General features: G+C 37.6%; 1 protein-coding gene across 1 annotated transcript in view; it reads left to right on the forward strand.

Annotated features, from left to right (window-relative positions):
* Nucleotides 1-21498, forward strand: part of LOC135714821 (uncharacterized) — a 464202-nt gene that overhangs the window by 288264 nt on the left and 154440 nt on the right. Inside the window, exon 6 of the mRNA XM_065238233.1 lies at nt 1057-2197. Within this exon, the coding sequence (XP_065094305.1) occupies nt 1057-2197 (1141 nt within the window). The remainder of the gene's footprint in view (nt 1-1056; nt 2198-21498) is intronic.

Consider the following 21498-nt stretch of genomic DNA (forward strand, 5'->3'; position numbering starts at 1 on the left):
GTGTGAATACATTTAGCAAAGTGTTTTGATGGGAAAATATAGTGAAATTTTGATTGATGAAAACAGTCAATGGGTGCCAAAGTCAGCATTAACCTTATCTTCGAGCAGAAATTATTATTTAAAAAAATAATTGTGTTCATGACATTTAGAAGTTTTCCAAGCCGAAAGCCAGTGGGTTAAACATAACACTAAAAGCATGCTTTCTTAATCCAAATATTGTTCCGGTAGCTCCAAGTTGTCATACAGACCTCCAATATATTGAATCACATTTTACTACCGGATTCTGATATTCTCAGCTTTTCCAGCTACTAAACAATCTCATTGTTGATCCCGCTTATCCGCGGGATTCACAAGAATAAGGTATTTTCACCAGCTTTAAGTTCATCTGCTACCTACTGCCTTTTCTTCTGTCCAAGTCAAATGCAGTAAATTTAGAATAAGATGAAAATAAGATAATTTACTTTCACAATAATGTGGCCCAGATTTGTAAGTAGTCTGAAATTTAAGTGGAGTAAGTATGCTTCTCAATCGATTCCTCTTAATAAATCATTTATTGAATTTGAAGAAGAAATCTAAAGGCTTCTCTCTACCCTTCGAAATTATAAATAAACCATTCATATACAACATTCATTCCACATTTAGTATGTCTTCATTTAAATTATATCTTCCATGGCTCATCTGACTGCCCGATAAGGGTTGATGCATATATTATGTCACGCTCATAGGGGTCTAAGATTTTGTGACAAGCAATGCATTAGGTATAGGAAAAATTTCACGATAGGGGGGGAGGGGATAATTTTTTGCTCGATTTAGCGTGACATAATTAATGCATGGACCCTAATGATGATAGCCCTGTGATAGGCCTCATCCCAATGTTATTAATCTTGATTACGATGAAGAAGAAACGTCATCTCACTCTATCAATTTTTCGAACGACACTAAATCCACACCTAATTGAGCGCATTAGCCGAAGATGCTCACCCCGGTGTCGAATTGAATTGAAATCAACTCTAACCAAAAATTCCTTTTCCCCCATTCTCTGGGATCTATTTTCAGTGATAATCGTCTGCTCGTCAATCAACTCGCCCCAAACAATTAATGCAATCAATCAACTGAAAGCACTCCGCCGGACGAAGATTCTTCTCCTCGATCCGATAGGGACAATCTTCAACAGCAATAACGCCCTGTACCGGGGTATCGTCCGCGATGGAACACTGGCAGACGAGCAAACGAACCGCAACCTGCTGGTGCTGACAATCCTGACGGAACATTTCAAGCTCATCCTCCGCCGGATTCACGGGGTCGACCTGGGTGACTATCAGCAAATTAGCGAACGGTTGCTGAAAATTAGACTCGATGACGACGACGATGGCGACGCTGATGTTGATGACAATAGCTATGAGAATGACATTGTTGCAGGCGAAAGTGGATACCGAGAAGCGCTCGAAAGCCTAATTAATTCATCAAGCCTAACCTTATCCGGTTGCGATTTTAATTACTTTCTCGCCGATGCGAGCAATTCGGAAGAGCTGCGAGTGCTAGCCGCGAACCAATTACGCTGTCAAATCATTCTCGACAGCTATTGTGACTTGGACGATGATGTTGACACAAATTATCTCAATTTATCGACCACCCTTGGCAGTGGAACCAGCGGTGAGCTGACGAATGTCGGTGATGTGCGCAATCAAAGTGCAAGCGGTGGAATCGATCGGCGGAAAAGTGACGTTGAGCAATTTTGTACAATGCTGGGTGTCAATCATAAAAATTTGGTGCTAAAGGGAGAAGAGACTTCGCGTAGTTTTAACAAGTCACGTTCGGCTTCAAGTAGGAAATTAGTTTTTAGTGAAAATTTCTACCTGTACGACTACATCCTGGCCATAGCGCATGACCTGCGGTATGAACATCATCATCACTTTCATCAGTATCAGTTCGATTTCATAGTGTTTGATTTGAAGAATATTTCCAACCACCGGACTACGATAGTGTGGCGACCGTTTCTGATCCTCCGGCAGGATCAGCTTGATCGTCAAAAGTTCAGCATGCATCCGGTCCCTCCGGGATACAGGGATTGGATAATAGAGGCCACGATCGAATCGTTCTGGATATGCGGAATGCTGTGCTGGAGTGTGATTGCAATAGCGGTGTTGATAATCGTATCGATCATCTTTGCGAGTGTGGTGTTTAGCATCGCTGTGAGGTAAGTGGTGGACAGGTTTCTTTAACTGTTGAATGCTTTTTGGGAGAGAGTTCGGCAAAATTTCGTTTACCTTTAGTCAAAACTTTTATTACTATTTACGATGACAAAGTCATTCTAACCCGAGTAGACGAGAATATTTAATCAATATCAAGATTCATTATTAAAATTGAGGAACAGAGCATCAATAGTTTCTATGGTAAAATATCAACCAAATATAAAAAAAATCTATGGGACCATTACTGAGTAATATACAGGCCCGAGCAGGAACGAATATCTCGATACCTTAAATTGGTATGGATGAGCCTGACGTAAGAGGTGAAATACCAAAAAATAATACAATAAATAAAACATTTACCCACAATACTATTCCAATACCAAACTATGCAAATGCAATACCTAAAATATACCACACAGGTTTTCTTTTGGTATCCAAATATAAATATTAGTTATTTACAAAGTATATTGCATGCATTTTTTTGGTTTTATTCATGCTGATCAACACCACATTGTGTTATCATTTCAGAATTAGGTATTCTTTGGTTATTTTCTCCTGCTCGGGTGGTGTTAAGTGTGACTGCCTCTGACTACTGAACCTGGGTTCAATCCCAGTTGGTGCCATAGAGATTTTCTAAGGCATAAAATCTCTTATCACGTTCTTACCAGTTATTGGTTTCAATGGGATATGGGCTTCGATGGGAAATCCTTCATAGGAATGTTCATAGAAGTCCCTGTACTGTTGGGAGATGTCGATAAGTATTAACCTCAAATATTCCATCAGATCTGGACCTATGTACGGTTGACTTAGCACGATAATATAGGATTAATACGAACAGATCAATGCAATTACATTCCATTCGATTCCGTGAGTCTGACACAAAGCATAAACCCATCAACAACGATCCGTTCATTTTTCAGATGCATCTCTGTCATCATTCTTCTGTTGAACTAGTTTGCCTCAAGAGGACCCAATGTGATGGGTGGCCTACCGATCAGTTCTTTTAAGACCTTTGCTCAATTTTTAAAATTTAATTCGCTGTAAAGGGGGTTTTGATTGTGTCAACCATGGGGTTACCTCATGACGACGCTAATCAGCTTGCTGTTCGGGAAGAGTCCAAGGGCGTGCAGATGAGCAACAACAACCACAAGGTCCTACCTGCAGTAGAACTGCAGATGCAAAGCTTATCTGAATTGCAAACTATTTCCAAAGCATGACTGAACTGCAGTGGGGTGATGTTTGATGGTTTTCATTGGTGGTACATTATTGGTTTTTATTGGTAGTACATTACGGAAAGTACTACAGCTACATACGATCGTAAACCTGGTAAGCTTGAACGTGTGTAATTGGGTGGTGGTAGGAGATAGCAATGGGTGATCTTGGATCGAATCACAAAAGATCGATTATTTTGGTTCGATTAATCGTTTTTTTTTTAATCGATCTCAAACACGACAAAAATCGACTGGATCGATCCTTTTCATTCGATTTTTGTTTCGATCCAACAAAAAAAAATCAGTACATTTGCATTTGCAATTTAATATTGACCTGTGCCTGGAGTCTTCAGCTTACGCTCGGGTAGTTTAAATAGTGTCTGAGCAGATCACATCTGTCCCCCCACTAAAACTAACCGATGGCCTGTGGGATATTCATGACGAAACGGTAAAGAAAGTTATTAATCTACATCTACATTCACTTATTATGCCATATTTCAGGTTAATCAGTACTTTGTTATGTCAGAACTGGATCGCCATGGGAGCATATCGGCAGAATTACAAAATTTCTTGCTTCAGCCTGTTTTACCACGTTCTGTCGATCCTTTTCGAGCATGTTAGAAACACCGTAGTGTATATCCCCATGCTCGAGACTATTTATCAAGAATGGTAACAAGTGTTTTGTCAAAGAGGCTATTCATCCAAACTGGTGGAACCACACAGAATCGATATCGGCTCAATGCAAAACGCATGGCTCAATTAGCTTTCTAATTAAGTACTTACCTGATTTTACACTCCGACCATCTAATCGTTTTGTTTCATATGTTAATCCTTCATGCTTTAAATCGTTCATTTAATACCAATAAAACGAATTTTATAACCTGTTAAATCGCTTGCCTAATCAAGAATCATGAGCAAAAACTTCCACATGTCAAATGAAATCAAAATAGTAATTTACTATATTCTCACGTAGGCCATCCGTTAAAGAGTGCGATCCGCGGTATACGGTAAAGACCGTAAAGCATGGAGGTGGTAGCATCATGGTTTGGGGCTGTTTTTCTTGGTATGGAGTAGTTCCCATTTTCAGTATTAATTCCATCATGACCAGATTTCAATACAACGAAATCATGGAGGAGGTTATGCTCCCGTATGCAGAAGAGAACATGCCTCTTATATGGCATTTTCAGCAAGACAACGATCCGAAATACACTTCTAAGTATGTAAAGGAATAGTTTTGTGCAAACAAAGTGTCGGTTATTTCATGGCCTAGCCAATCTCCTGACATCAACCCCATCGAAAATTTATGGAACGAGGTTAAAAGAAAGTTATCTGGTCAAACATTTTCAAATAAGGATCAACTATGGACCACAGTTCAAAAAGAGTGGTATGCTATACCAAATGAAACTTGTCAGTGCTTGGTTGAGTCAATAACAAGAAGATTGAACAAGGCTCTTCTTAACAATGGAGGGCACAGCGGCTACTAAGCGTCATTAGTCTAATAAAACTGATACGATTATTTTCAAACTTCCTATACTAAAGTTTTATGCAACGCACGTATTTCACTGACCAGGCATATTTTATATTTGATTCTAATTAGTGAGTCATTTAATGTTTTAGTTTTGAGTTTTCTCGTGCAATTACTTAATTTTTATTACACTATCAAATGCTAAACTTTAAAGTCGAATAAAATGAAGTTGAATGAGCATAATTTAAAATTTCTTATTTATTTTACCTACACCTTTTTTAATGTCCAGCATGTCCAGATGTATGTTACACTCACAACATTTACTGCGTACGTCCTACACAATTTATTTCTAAAGGATATCAATAATCACACGAAATGACTATTAGAGGTGAAATTTCATAACAACACACTAAGATTTTGTATTCGTGTTCGGTAAATTTTACCGAAATCAGAACAGCTGAACGTTTGGTAAAACTTTGACCTGCATTTTATAAGCTATTGAATTTGAAAATAATATCAAAACATGTTCAACCTTGTTTAAATGATCAAATATGGTCATTTTAGCGGAGATTTAGTTTCAAAGTAGCTGAAAAGCAATTTAATTTAATTGCATAAATTTTACCATAAATTTAAGTTCAGCTGTTCAGATTTCGGTAAAAATTACCGAAGTCGGCGATAATTTCTAAGGGTGTATGTAAACTCTAGACTGAACTTGGCATAATTTGCATCAACTTTCCTATGATCCGTATTAGTTGAAACATGTTTGTGCCATTTTGAAAAATTATCCGATTCAAAAGATCGATTTAAAAAAATCGATTCAAAAGATTGATTAAATCGGTGAATCGATTATTTTCAAAAAAAAATATCGATTCACTAAGATCGATTCTTGCCCAAGATCACTCAATGCTAGTAGGAGACACCATAATCAGTGACACGATAGACCAGGGTGGTTTCTTCGAGGTCACGTACTTCTGAGTCGATCAGCTGAACTAGTTCGATAATATTGTTTCAAGGCTGCGATTGAACTTTCACCCGTTCGATTTATGGTTTTGATTGAGTCGGGAGCAATTAACAGACAGCTGGAGGAGTTTTGGTCCCTCATCAATCAGGTTACACCTTCCTTTCTGCACACATTTCTTTTAGATGGGTTGAATTTACCGTGTAGGTTAGATGGCTTCCAGTTCCTCTTCCACTGCCCATCAAAATCCATCAAAGATATTGAAAATGTAAAAACAACCACATAAGTCATTAGCACAGCTCTTCCCGAGCAGGAAAAAATAACTTATGAATGGCAAATTCAGGTATGAAAATAGCATAACTGGCAACCTAAATATGGTATTAGTAAGGCTGCCCGAACAGGAGAAAATAGCTAATCAATACCTCATTCTGATCTGATACCGAAATTTGGTATTGATCAGCATGACATAAGAGGTAAAATACCAATGAATAATACCAAAAAATTACATGGTAAATACTTTGTAAAGGGTGATACGGTCAAAATTTGGTCAAGGGAAAACGCGTGTAAATCGGTGAAATCGTTTATTTAAAAAATCAAATTAAATTTCTTTTTCAAGTTCAATTAGTATAAAATTCAGGAAAAATATTCAGTTAGGCTTCCGCTTTTCCAAATCCGAATTGCCGGGCCTTACGCTTGACCCCTGCCATCAGATTTTGTACAGCCACCTTGTCCACCTTCTTCGCCGCAGAAAGCCAGTTTGCCTTGAACTGCTGCTCGCCCTTAGCAGTTTTTTTGGTCTTCTTTAGGTTCCGCTTGACAATAGCCCAGTATTTCTCAATTGGGCGGAGCTCTGGCGTGTTGGGAGGGTTCTTGTCCTTGGGAACCACCTGCACGTTGTTGGCGGCGTACCACTCCATGGCCTTTTTACCGTAATGGCAAGATGCCAAATCCGGCCAAAACAGTACGGAACAACCGTGTTTCTTCAGGAGAGGCAGCAGACGTTTATTCAAACACTCTTTCACGTAAATTTCTTGGTTGACAGTCCCGGAAGCTATGAAAATGCTGCTTTTCAAGCCACAGGTACAGATGGCTTGCCAAACCAGATATTTCTTTGCGAACTTTGACAGTTTCATGTGCTTGAAAACATCTGCTACCTTTCCCCTTCCTTTTGCCGTATAAAACTCCTGTCCCGGAAGCTGCTTGTAGTCGGCTTTGACGTAGGTTTCGTCGTCCATTACCACGCAGTCAAACTTCGTCAGCATCGTCGTGTACAGCCTCCGGGATCGCGCTTTGGCCGTCGTATTTTGTTTATCATCGCGATTTGGAGTCACTACCTTCTTGTAAGTCGATAGTCCGGCTCGTTTTTTGGCTCGATGCACGGTTGTAGACGATACACCCAGCTTATTTGCGGCATCTCGGAGAGAGAGGTTAGGGTTTCGCTTGAAACTACCGGCAACTCTCTTTGTCGTCTCAGCGGCTTCCGGTTTTCGATTTCCCCCCGATCCAGACTTCCTGGCTGTCGACAAACGTTCCCCAAACACTTTAATTACATTTGTAACGGTTGATTTGGCAACTTTTAGCGATTTTGCCAACTTTGCGTGCGAGTAGCTCGGATTTTCGCGATGCCCGAGCAAAATTTTGATACGCTGCTCTTCTTGCTTGGACGGCATTTTGACAACTGAAGAGTGAATTCCAAAATCAAAATAGGAGCAACATTCTACACACACACACCTTCAAAATGAGGGGTGTTCAGGTTTTTTAAATGCAAAATTGAAAGAAATACGTCAAGTTGATATTGACCAAATTTTGACCGTATCACCCTTTAAATACCAAAAATTGATACTTGGATACCAAAATAATATCTGTGTGGTATTGTTTTGGTTTTGCATTATCATAATTTGGTATTGGAATGGTATTGTGCGAACCTTTTTTTGGTATTATATTTTGGTATTTTATCTCTTATGTCAGGCTCATCCATACGAATTTAAGGTATCGAGATATTCCTTCCTACTCGGGAACCGATAGCTAATCGAAAACAAATGAATATCTTAATGTGGTATGATACCAAATTTCGGTATGCTTGTGGTATAAAAGCTTGGTTTGATATTATTTAGCTATCGAAATATATTGTAAAATGTAAAATGAATACCAAAATAACAAAATGTGATCTTTCAGTATTTAGGCAATAACACCTTAAAGAGTTATTGCATTGGTATTAGAAGAACTTCAAAATAACAATCTATGGTATTTTGGCATCTAAAAACGCGTCTGTTATCCGTTTGTTATTGTAATAACTAAATTATTTATTAATTCGTTATTCGTAGAATATTTCTGAGGTATTATTTTTGGTATTTTGTCAGCCTCACTAATACCATATTGAGGTTGCCAGTTATGCTATTTTCATACCTGAATTTGGTATTCATAAGTTATTTTTTCCTGCTCGGGTTGGCACAGCATCTCTCGAGCAGGAACGAATATCTCGATACCTTCAATCGGTATGGATAAGCCTGGATAAGGCAAAATACCAAAAAATAATACCAAAAAAATGTTCCCACTATATCTAATGCAATACCGAAAAAATACCCCACAGGTTCCTTTTAGTATCCGAATATCAATTTTTGTTATTACAAAGTATTTTGCGTGTAATTTGTTAGTATTATTTTATGGTATGTCATGCTGGTCAATACTAAATTTTGGTATCAGGTCAGAATTAGGTATTCTTCAGTTATTTTCTCTTGCTCGGGTAAAGGAATACAAACGAAACGATAAATTCCTTCCAGCGAAATATTAACAGGAAGCATTCCATTATGTGCTGTTTTGTAATGGATGAGTGCATTAGCAACCTCGTAGAACGATCCCACAGTGTCCGGAAGTCGGACAAAAGCTCAAAATGAAGTTTAATATATTTTTTTAACGTAGGACAAGGGTGGGTGTACCAGTTAAGGCTATACGTTACGGATTCCCATATGCCAAACTTGGAACATACCATAAGAGGAACGTATAGCAATAACTGGTGCATCTACCCTACGTCTTTCAGGAATATACTGGGGTACAAATCAAACAAAAATGTGTGACAAAATTGTGTCAGGTTTTAAACGCCTATAACTTGTCCACTTAGTGATGAATCCTGATGAGGCGTCTTAGTGATTTCCATTTAATTCCACTACCTTATTTGCTTATCATATACGCGTATTTCGTCTACAATGTACAGACTTCTTCAGTGTCTTGTACTAATACTCGACTATCGAGTATTAGTACAAGAGACTGAAGAAGTCTGCACGTTGTAGACGAAATACGCGTATCCGTCAAGGATAAGCAAATAAGGTAGTGGAATTAAATGGAAATTACTAATCCTTCTCTCTCGCTTTATACATTCACACTTTTTGATTCAGATTTTGTGTAAGATTTGATTGTTATAAAAATTATAGTAATTTGTTTATTTGTTTATTTTATTTGTCGTCAATCAGTGTAAACCGTTTAATAATTGTTGCCTTAAGTAATATATTTACAATGTTGCTTTTGTTATATACATTAATGTATGTATTAAGAACAAAAAAAAAGCTAATACTAGCTGTCATTACGCGAGGAATTAAAGTACTGCTTTAATTTGAGTTTTTGTACTTGTAAAGTCAATGTTCTCACAGTGCTTCTTGTATGTGTCCATAGTTTGGATCAAGAGCCCAAGTTTATCACTAGAAAACTATTGAAAATTGATCAAACTTTTTTCGTCGCAATCAACCAATCATGTGCTAACTTGCTATAACTATCGAGAGAACAGAGATTCCCAACTAACATTTCAGCTTTATAAGCCAAATTTTCCAGCGTTTCCTGAAAAGTAGCTGAAAAAAGACTGAAGATACAGCTACAAGCAGAAGCTAGCAAAATTGTTTTGCATTAGCGTTAGCGTTTTTATGATATACTTCGTAGATTGGATACTAGCGACACTCACGTCTCTTTTGAAATTCTCAGTTAGACTACTTTCAGGAATAATGCTGGGGAGTAAACATTGGTTTCAATCTAAACAAAAGTAACAGAAGCATGACTGTCGCTATTCCCGGCCACGCCCATCTTTACCATAACTTGGGATAGGGAAGGAAATGTTGATGTAGTACTTAATTAACGATAGGCCACCGACTTAGCGACATCCTCATAAGTGCTACGGAGTTGGAGGGTTGGGTAGGGTATTCGGCTAGGATTCACCTCAAGTTGGCGATGCAACCAAAAGTATGTATTGTTTATTTGTTGTTTATTTAATCTCTCGATAGCCGGCTATCGAAAGAACATATTCATTTTGTTTAGTCATCATGAATTTTAAGAGTCATGACGGAGAGCTTGGGATTAAACCCATGATGTTCTGCTCATGGGACAATACTGCTGCTCGCGACAATACAGGACTACGCTCTCGCTTGATATGCAAAAAGTTTCCGAGGTTAATGTTCAATATCAAATATACAAATGATGGTGGCGATTTATTGTGCTGTGGAAGAGCTTGGGGTTAAATCCATGATTTTCTGCTCAGTAAGCAAAATCGATCCCTCCAGGGTCATCGAGCATCTCGTAATCCACAGTGCTCCGCGTCAAAGTACGAATATATGGATCAACTATCTATTATTGAATAACTATTATTTACGATAATTACATGAAAGAAATAAAATATAAACTACAAACAAAACGTGACTACTAAAATCTCAAAAAGATATTCTCACAAATATATTTCACGCAACCAGGAATCTCAAAACCATTAGACGCTATAATGATACTCTGCACATGTTAGACACATTAAGAGGCCAAAAAGCAAGCGTCCGACACACAAAACCCGCCAAATCTACTTGCAGTCACAATCAACGATTCTACGCTTCACGAGCGCTCATGAATCATAAAACCGCTGACTGCGACACTCTGAAAGCGAAATTGACAGGCTCTATGCGTCAAACACCCACCCTCCAATCTCCTCCCGCATCCAACAACACAAATCTCCATTACAACATCTAACGAATTCAAAACTCCGAAAATCACTCATCTATAGCAAGTGAGTGGAAGCAACCCTGCATGCAACCATTCTTCATGATACACCTTTTCTGCCTATATTTCTATAAGGCCTGTGGACATGCGTTAGCTTCGAAACTTCTAACCAAACTGGGAAAATTTTCAGATCACAAAAAAAAAACTTTAAAAAAACTTTTAAAGGTAATTACAAGAAAAATACATTTTGATTATTTTACGCAAAAACGAACAAGTAATATTAAATCTCTTGTATCGTATGCTAATGCTAATTTACAGTAACAAAAATTATATGCGTAAATAAAATAAAATATTAATAAAATTATATGCAATATTTACTAGAAGATCATTACTCTATTGGTGAGAAGTTTCTAATAAGCCCTCCTAGTTCCTCTGTATACAGAACAAATCTGATACTATAATCAGAATAGCTCAGTCTGCATGAAGCAGCCGATTTCATCAAGGAAGTTCTATTAACAACCAAGAATTAATCGTTTGAAGCATACTGAAGCATTAAGAATGTGATATGTGTCACTATAGGAAATCATTACCGTTGCAAATATAAAGAAATTAAACATAGCCCTTTGCTTCAGTGCTGGCAACCTCCATGTCCATGGGGAGGGAGAAGCTAGCAAAAACAAAAAGCTAGCAAAATAGCTTTGGAGAGCGATTACTCAACATTTTCACAACCATTATTCAATTTGTCAATAGCATTGAATTACAGCAGCCAATAAACGCAAATGTCACTTCTAAGCACACATTAATCAACTTTCAACTTATAGCTGCAAAACAAAGCTTATAAAGTGAATATATTACTCATTTGATGGCATCTTCACAACCAACCACTATTGCTGAATAAAATAAACATAAAGTGCTTTTCCAACCACTAAATAACCTGTACTCAGCTAATAAAATGTATTAGCGCTACTGAGCAATTCCTTGCAAATTCTCAAATCGGTTTATTTTTGTATTTTTTTATTTGGTTGAAAATTTTCAAAAACATTCCTTATGACCCACTATGCCATTTAGCATCTTCATATCGCCAATTTGAATCCTTACTCGAAAACAGTTTGCCCGGTCGGTTTGGTGTCTTGGGCAGTATTGCAGATAATGGATGAGACCTTTTTTAAAAAAAAATATGTTCCGACAGTATTTTTTTCGGAAAGATCAGAACATTTTACAATAAAAATGCTCTGGAAGGCTCGTCAATATATTAAATGTCTTCTAACATATTAAAATAAAACAATGCGATCTTTTTACATCTTCATTTACATTTACATTGGTATAAACTTGTTGCTAAAATGCTAAAATGCTACCTATTGCTAAGCAATTCATGGTACCAAGTGGGTTGGTTTTGAAGTACCTACGTACATATATAAGCCGAATCTGACATGTAATCAACATTAAAATATAATTCTCTGTGTAACTGTGAAAGATACCTACTTAATTCAGTAGTTCAGAAGACGAAGTGGTAGTTGAGATCAATACTTTTCATTATAAGGGCATAAACGTGTTTAAAAACAAGTTGTTCGAAAAATTGCCGAAATCTCACGGATACTAACATGCAGAAATTGGTTAAAATTTGTGTTTCTTGTCGTATACAGCTTTCTAAACGTACCGAACTATCAAGTAGCGACGAGTTATCGAACTGCGATGAAGAAAATATCAACATGAATGTTTCAAGTCAGGAATCTTAAGTAACTGTACCATCAATAACATCGGTAGAAACAATCAACTCTAATGTTGGTGAATATTCGCAAGGCGTTAATATTGAACTTTGCAACAAATCTATATCTTGTATTTAGACATCACCAATTGATATAAAAAAATGAGTTGTGTAAATTATGCTATGAAGAAATATTATGAAATTAATCAAAGAATCAGAAAGCAAACTCTTTTTTCTTCGTTCATTTGTTTTCCGGCGATCTTGTTATTCCTTGCTGAGCACCAATGCTACCGACGGCAAGAAGGCAGTTCCCACACCCGGTGGCGCCGACTGGGATTGAACCCAGGCCTGCTGGGGTGAGAGGTAATCACGCTTATCACTACACCAACGGCGCCACTAGAAGCAAACTTAGATTATAACCAAACTGACGATTTTTAACACAACCAGGTATATGGCAACACAACAACTTTTAAACGATAAAGGTGTACACTCCACTATTACTTCGAGGTTAGGCAGTGTATTGAGTGATGTTACGAAGGAACTTATTCTGCGCTTTTTTTTTTAAGACGATGAAATCAGCAGTGCAAAGCATGGGCAGCGTGATTACGTAACAATCAGAAAAGATGGTAAGCGTAAGTCAGTTCAAATAAAGGTCCACTTTACGGGAGTCCTACAACCGATTCAAAGAATTAAATAGTGAAGTACAAGTTGGATTTTCAACCTTTTCGAATCTCAGGCCTACACACTTAGAAATTATTGCCGAATTCGGTAATTTTTACCGAAATCTGAACAGCTCTACTTTTCGGTAAAAGTTATGCAATTCATTTCAATTGCTTTTCAGCTACTTTGAAACTAAATCTCCACTAAAATAACAAGATTTGATCATTTAAACAAGTTTGAACATGTTTTGATATTATTTTCAAATTCAATAGCCTTTAAAATGAAGGTCAAAGTTTTACCGAACGTTCAGCTGTTCTGATTTCGGTAAAATTTACCGAACACGGAAACAAAATCTTAGTGTGTAAGAACTGTAAATTATGTTAACTAGTTCAGGGACACATAATGTGTGTATATGTACTATTCATAAAAAATCGAGTTATGTAGTAATTTCAGAAGATTTGCGCCATGATCTGTAAACTTATTTATCTAAAAAATGATTACAGAACAGCAGTTAACTGTTAATAAAATTTATGTCATGTCTCACGGAGCTGCATCGCAGTATAAAGAGCGGAATTTTGTTTCTAGTCTTCACCAATTTATGAATAAATATGGAATAGAAGTTAAATGGTATTTCTTTGCAACATCGCATGGAAAAGGTCCATGTGATGCTACAAGAGGAACACTGAAACGTATGGCTACCAGAGTTAGTCTAACTACAGAACGTGAACATCCGATAACAAATGCAAGGAAACTATACGATTGGGCTCAGAAGTAAAACGAGGATCAACTAACTTAAATTTCCGTTTGTTATGTATCTACTGAATAATATGAAACTTATAAGCACGAGCTCAACGAACAATACTCAAGGGCTATAACCATTCCAGGAACTCAAAAATAACACTCATTTATTCCTATTTCTGAAAGACAAATAGAAGTCAAACACTTTTCGAACTGTAATAATGAAAAGAAAATTGTTGATATTACTAAGAATTAAAGTATGGATTTCTATTACAAGCCGTAAAGCCGTTGGTCCCCGGTTCATGAGTATGGATTCACTGAAAATGTATTTTCGTTATTTCTCTGAAAACCGTTTCGTAAAAATGAATATCGCACATAGGGTATACGTCCCTAACCTCGGTCTAATATGCAGCCATCGATTACGTTTTTAATCATAACTCATCAATGAATTTACCTGCAAACGATATTCTACTGCTAAATGGTATGCTTAGATATGCTTATCATGTCGTTTGCTATCAGAAACCACGAAAAGTTGAAAAACTTACTTTTTTTAAGACAATAACTCACGAGGGAAATGTATGTAATATGGGTCTATTGTCCCCAAATTGGGTCTATTTATGGATGCAACTTCGTCCTATCTTGTTTGATCCTCAAAAAAACGCTCTTGGTAACGTTTTCTGATGTATTTTTTTTTATCACTATCACTGTTAACTTAATGCTCTTCATTCCTCAAAACATTTCTTAGAGAAAATTTTACGAAAACTACATTAAATCACTCAATTTAAAAATTTAAAATTAAAAATTTCGCTTATCGTCTTTTGACCGCAGAATATCTAAATCAGAACATTGTGATGTTCATTATACAGGTTTGGCAGAAAAAATCTCCCTTCCTGTTCGTTCCTTATCATCCAAATGCAAAACAACATTGTTGACGTTACTCTTATTGCTATATGCTGTCAAATGAATTTCATGGGCCATAGTTAGGAACATAGAAAAGAAATGTGTCCCTAAAGTTGGGTCCATGTTTTACTTGTGAAAACGTTGTTAAACAATTAAAATAAACATAAAATATTCAAACAGCAACTGTAAGTTTTACGTCTAGTGTGTATTATCAGGTAATTCCAATCAATAAATGCCATAATCAGGCCATTTGATGATCGTCAGTCAACCTTCCCATCTTAACCTTATAAGTCATGGCGGCTAAAAACTCCGAACATTGTGATATTCTCAACCAGTTTTATTACTTACGAGAGCTGAAAATGTATTGAAATGTTGTGATATAAATTGATTTGTGTGTGGTACACATTTATCAACCATCAGTGATCAACATTTTCCTTATTTTTTGTGTAATATTCCTTAATTAATTATTTATTTGCGTGATAGGCCGAATGAAAGGACTAGACCCACATTACATACCGTAACCCTACAACACATCTTTCATAAATGGTACGAAACATTCGTTTTTCCTGTCATCTGGCGCAATGTCAATATTACGCCTTATTCGTATAATATACAAATACATCTTCGTACAATCAAACCAACAACTGCGCTTATTGTCTCCTAAAGTGCTGATTGTGTGTTGGAGATGGGATATGTTTTTTTTTTAGAAATATTGCCGGTTTGACCAATACATGCAAGCTACCACAATAAATCATCGCGGTGGTTTTATGTTAGAGAAAAAAAATACATGCAAGCAGCAGAAAAAGCAGGAGAAATCGAAGTACCGCTCCATGAGTGCTTCTTCTTTTCCTTTAGCTTTACCATTTCTCACAGCACAGATAGAGCGATAGATAAAGCACAGATCTATCGATCGCGCAAGGTTCATGAATCGAGTCCGGTCTGAAGCCTAATTTTATTTTTTTGTCATATTTATTCCTTCCAATGATGAAGTTATTTTTACCCATCCTCACTAACACACTCCACATTTTTCGGTTTCCACAACCAACACTTGTGAACCGCTGGTTGGGTGTAGCCACAGCGAGTATGGCAGTTCTAACGAAACTAGCTTCATACAATGTACAAATCCATTTCGTTGCAGAAAACAACGAATAAATTCGTAGAACAAACGAGCGATTTCGTTGTATAAACGACATTTTATTTTCAGTGTTGATAGGTAGGGTCCAGGTGTGGGAGATGCCTCCCTCGCGTCGGTAGCATTGGTCCTCAGCACGGAAAACAAAATCAACGGAAAAAAATCAAGAAAAAAAAAGTGCAAAAATAAACCGATTTGCGAATTTGTTGGGAATTGCTCTTTTGTCTCCTTATAAATTTGATACCAAATATTTGGGATCTTAGAACCAAAAAAATAATAGACAACGGATTTGCCTGTCTTCTTCTTCTTCTTTGCACTTCAAGCTTATTTGCTTATTGCGTGCGCTCAATTTAGTGTTCTAGAGCCACTTCCACAGCTATTAATTCCCAAGCAATATTTTACGTTTTATGAAGTACTACAAGGCTGCTTTAAAACAACATTCATAAAACCCTGGTCAAGATAGCCTTGCCTTTATTGCATCCAACAAAACCGCATTAAGACTAGAATCTGTCTGAAGAGTGTATTTTCGAAACACTTCAAGACTGACTTGCGGCAAAAAGGTTATTTGATGCTCTTTTAATGTACATACATCGAGCTGTGTAAGATGGCAGAGGAAATACCTTTCTTTATTTAACGTCGGTCTCTGTTCCACAATCTAGTGCCAATCACCATCCATTGACGCAATCGAATGTGCAAAGAAAGCAGCTTCCACACCTGCGTAGGATATCGCACCCATTTAATTAATTTTTATATCGGTTATGTTTCGTTTTCTACTAAAGGTAATTGAGTTAATGTTTTACATTTAATTGTAGCAGGCTTATGTAACACCAAGTATGGAATATCTATATTTGCTTTTTGAATAAGTTAATGTCTCCGGCTTCTTTTATTTCAAAAAAAAAGTTTAATGGCGTCAGCGTAGATTAAAACTATAAATTTCTTAATAATGAAAGAAATGACGAATAAAATTTAAAAAGCGGTCCTAAATGGGACCTTTGAGGAATTCCCGAAGTAACCATTTATTAAATTATTTATTTACAATTATGTACCCTTTAACCCTTAGGTCATCAAATGATGGAACTGCGTGGTGAAGTGGTAAGCGTGACTAATTTCTCACCACACTAGAACAGTCTTGGGATTTTTCTAGTTCATAAACCGATACTGACCTTGGAAGATATCCTTGTTGCACAGGGCTTCTCAGCAGTATCCAGAAATATCAAAACGACGCATCACTCCTTCCCCTAGCACTGAAAGCTCGTCGTTTCCAATGTTATCCACTGAACAATAGAATCAACAAAGGATATAACATTCTCGCTCATCCTTCGGTCGAACTAAACGAGATAACTCCCATGACAATACATAGAGTAGAGAACTACTTCGGCCTAATCGCTTATTTTGGACCTAACGAGCAGAAAACTTCAAATATATCCATGATTACAGAGTTAACATGTCAATTATGCGTTTGGTACGATACTTTAGTTAATAAGCTACCAAACGAAGTCAATTAGAACACGTGATATGAAGGTTTGCACCCATTATTACCAAAAACAAAATAAGCGCTCCGACCGAATCAATTTTTATCTTCATTCGATAGGCCGAAGTGAATGTATTGACGTATCAATGGCGTTTCAATGCGTTAGGCCGAGTTTAAAATCCGTAGGCCGAGCTTGGCGTCAAGAAGTAGTGTTAGACTTTTGACAATATCTCAACGATTGGTTTCTCTTTATCTTACGGTACGTACGGAAAGGTAAATAAATTTAGAAGACATCAGTAATAATAACATTCCGTTAGGTGCTAAACTGCGCTAGAATAAGAAAGACTAAGTGTGGGTTGTGCTTAATAGGCCGGAAATGGGGTAGTTAACCCTACATCATTCGGTGAAGAACTCGGATGCACGCACGTATCGAAAATAGGCACCGCTTGGGAGGTGGTGTTCTTTATTTAGGACTTTTCTAGTCGGGCGGTGTTACCAGATCCAACTCTACCAAAGGCATGGACATCGTTGACTTCGTTTTCCATCTCTTCTGTCTACCCTGTCTCTGCTCCAAATTGGGAAGATAATAGGGCAGAAAAAAGTTTATGATTGGTTTCACCGTGGGTGAAACATGAATTATTGTATCGATTGGTGGTAAATAACAGCCGAAAGAAGAAAACCTGATACGATTTGACGCTACGCAATTGGGTTTTTTAGGGGTGTTCCGGCAAATGCATAACCGTAATCTGCATTAAAAATGGAACCGAAATTCAAAATTTCATCAATTTTGGTACCCTGGAAGTTTTTGAAATAAGTTCGATTAGATTAGCAAAAAGCACCATCTTAGCGCCCCTCGGTGGGAGTTTGCATGGGAGCGAGCTGTCAATTTTTTAGTTTACTGTCAAACAGTGAAGTTGCCAGCGCCGGTGGTGTAGTGGTAAGCGTGACTGCTTTCTCACCCCAATGGGTCTGGGTTCAATCCCAGCCGAGGTCGGTGGAATTTTTCTGAGGCATAAAAATCTCTGGTCACGTCTTCCTTCGGAAGGGAAGTAAAGCCGTTGGTCCCATGTTTGAATGGGTGCGATATCCTACGCAGGTGTGGCCTTCCTGCACATTCGATTGCCATCAATGGAAGGCAATCGATGTCCGTCGTTGATTGACACTAGATTGCGGAACAGAGACCGACGTTAAATAAAAGGAAGTGTGTAAAGTTGTGAAGTTATTATTTTGCTTTAAATCTTGATTGAACAATCGAAATGAAAATCTATGGGTATATCGCTGTGCACAAAAAAACGAAGCTCTTTCCGATATATATTTAAAAATTAAAGAACCTCATTCTTTGGATCTATCTTCAGCTTTCCGAAGCAAATAACCTACTGCTTGAGAGTCCCAAGAGGATGAAAGTGATCAGTCCATATAGGAAGCATTAGTTAGGGCAATTTAGTCCATTTTAATAAAAAAAAAGAAAAGATTGATGTTGAGTATGCCAGCAGCATTGGGGCAGACCTGACCCACTTTCCTCAGTTAAAACTTCCGGCTACGCTGCTTTCAACCCCCCTTAAAACAAGCATTCTTATTCTCTGCAAACCGCAATAGATCTTTCTCCGATTAGCTACACTTGCTCACATCCGCAAAGGGAGCACACAATTTCGATCTGGGAAAGCATTTATCTCCCATTATTGACAGCGCCGGTATGGAACGAGATAATTGGAAAGTTCCTGAAAACAAGACAGAAGCCAGAGCAGCCGACGATGGTGAAGAAAAATTATGATTCTGTTGTTCATGTGGGAGGCACCGTTTCGTCGGATTTTCACTTCCTTTTACTGCCAAAAACAGTGGGGTCGAACTTTCCCCTTGTGGGCCACAACAACATACGACGTTTCCATTTATTAGATGTGAGAGAACACGTTAGGGGCTGTCCATAAACTACGTAGACAGTTTAGGGGGGGGGGGGGTTGACAATTATCCACGGCCCATACAAATTTTAAAATTTTTGTATGGGCAATTGTCTACGCAGGGGGAGGGGGGGGGGACAAGAATCCCAAAAAACTGTCTACGTAGTTTATGAACAGGCCCTTACTATTTTAACTGGTACGGTGGCGGGTAATAGGGAGTAGAGCATCTTTGCGGTTGAGAACATTTTTCGTTGAATGGAAAGTGGGTTTTCTTTTCACACGATGAGCGATTATTGGTTCTGTTCAGCATAAGAGAATTTAACTGTTATTCTGGGGATTGCTACTTGTGAAACAAAGATGGGGATTGTTATGCCATCCTCAACAATTAAATGTAACAGAGCAGTTCGAGGCCAAATTGCGAAAAAATTAACACATTTTAGGTTTTACATCTCAGAAATCTATGAAACTTTGCATAATTGGGGGTCTATTATCACCGTCAGTTCACCTGATGTTCACTTCACTGGAGTGATTATGAGTGTCACTTGAGTCACTTTTTTGTCACTTGGTGACAGAATCACGTCACTGGAGCGATTATGAGTATCACTTTTTGTCACGGTGTCAAAAAAGTGAAGTGACGGGACGGTGATAACAGACCTCCGCGGTTTGATTAAATACGTAAAAAACGCGAGAGAATCTCCGCTGTAGGTTGTGTGAACAAAGTATTACAGTAACATCCATAAATGACCTCCCCCCCTCCTCCTCGTAGCGTATTTTGCTATACCTTATAAATGGCCGGTCGAAACTAGAGAACCTCCATCCCTCATAAAAAAACTACGTCATTTGTGCATGTTCCCTCAAACCATTTTTAATCTCATCGATCTCAAACCTGGATTAACAATTGAAAAGATTGAAGGTGCTAAGTGTGTTATTTGATTATTTGACGCTTAGTATCTTCAACTATGTAAATCGTTAACTTCACGCAGAAGTAATACAAACAAAATAGCTAAAATAGAAAAGGGCTCATCAGCATTTGTTAACAAGCCGTTCTAAAGCGCTTTACTCTGAAAGTGAAGGCCACCTCACAAACCAACACCACAGACAAACAAACATAACTCTTAGAAGGAAATTCTTGAAAAATATCGTCAAGCGTATTTTGCATGCACACCAGCACCCTCTTTCATGCACATTCCCAAGCATTTGCAACCGGAATATCCTTCGTTCATGCATTTTTTTTCACAAGTTACTTTTCCCTCGATCTGTTCAATAAAAACAAAACCGATGCAAGTCAGTGATGTCAGTTTGATTTAATTTTGCAGAAAAACGAATCCCTAGCTGAAACTCAGACTTTTATTAGGGATTTGTTTAGTTTGTTTAGTGCGATTACAACGTACACATAATTCGAGAACAAATAGTTTTGATGACTGTAATTTTTCCGTCAACGATTATCAGTTATTGATGTTCAATACATCAACATGCAAATCATTGATTGATACATATTATATTTGTTTGCTGTGTACACATTAAAGTTAAGACCGGTGTTAGAAATGGCACTCATTAGCATTAGCACAACAAGTCTTCAATTGTTTCCAGCAAAAGAAACAATTGAAGACTTGTTATGGTAATGCTAATGAGTTCCATTTTTAACACCGGTCCTACCTTTAATGTGTACACAGCAAACAAATATGATATGTATCAATCAATGATTTGCATGTTGATGTGTTGAACATCAATAACTGGTGAACGTTGACAGAAAAATTACAGTCATCAAATTTGTTCTCGAATTCTGTGTACATTGTACAGCTTAATATTATACAAGCGGAATGACCAATGTGCAGCAGTTTGGTTGTAATATTTAACCACTTTTTATTCTGTATTCGACAGATGTGGTGTGTCTCCAGTATGATACTTTGGTCATATCATTTGCATCTACTAAATTCACCTAAAAAAGAACTGGCCTCCCTGATAAGTCGAAATGTGGTAGCTTGCTTAACACTTCACTGGTGCCACCATGACAAATGCGAGCACATTCCCAACTAAAACCTCATTTGCAATGAATATGATTATGAGTGTTATGTCCGTTTGTCTGTGCCAACACCATCATTGGATAGGAGAAAGCTTCCCCTACACGTTGGTGGTGTTGATTTGCGTGTACAGCCTTCTAGAAATTTCACAACAAATTCCATCACCTTGGAAGGTTAAAATCCAAAAA

This window comes from Ochlerotatus camptorhynchus, unplaced genomic scaffold, assembly GCF_037179485.1.
Source record: "Ochlerotatus camptorhynchus isolate MF236.1 unplaced genomic scaffold, CSIRO-AGI_Acam_v1.1 ptg000004l, whole genome shotgun sequence".
In the NCBI taxonomy this organism is placed as follows: Eukaryota; Metazoa; Arthropoda; class Insecta; order Diptera; family Culicidae; genus Ochlerotatus; species Ochlerotatus camptorhynchus.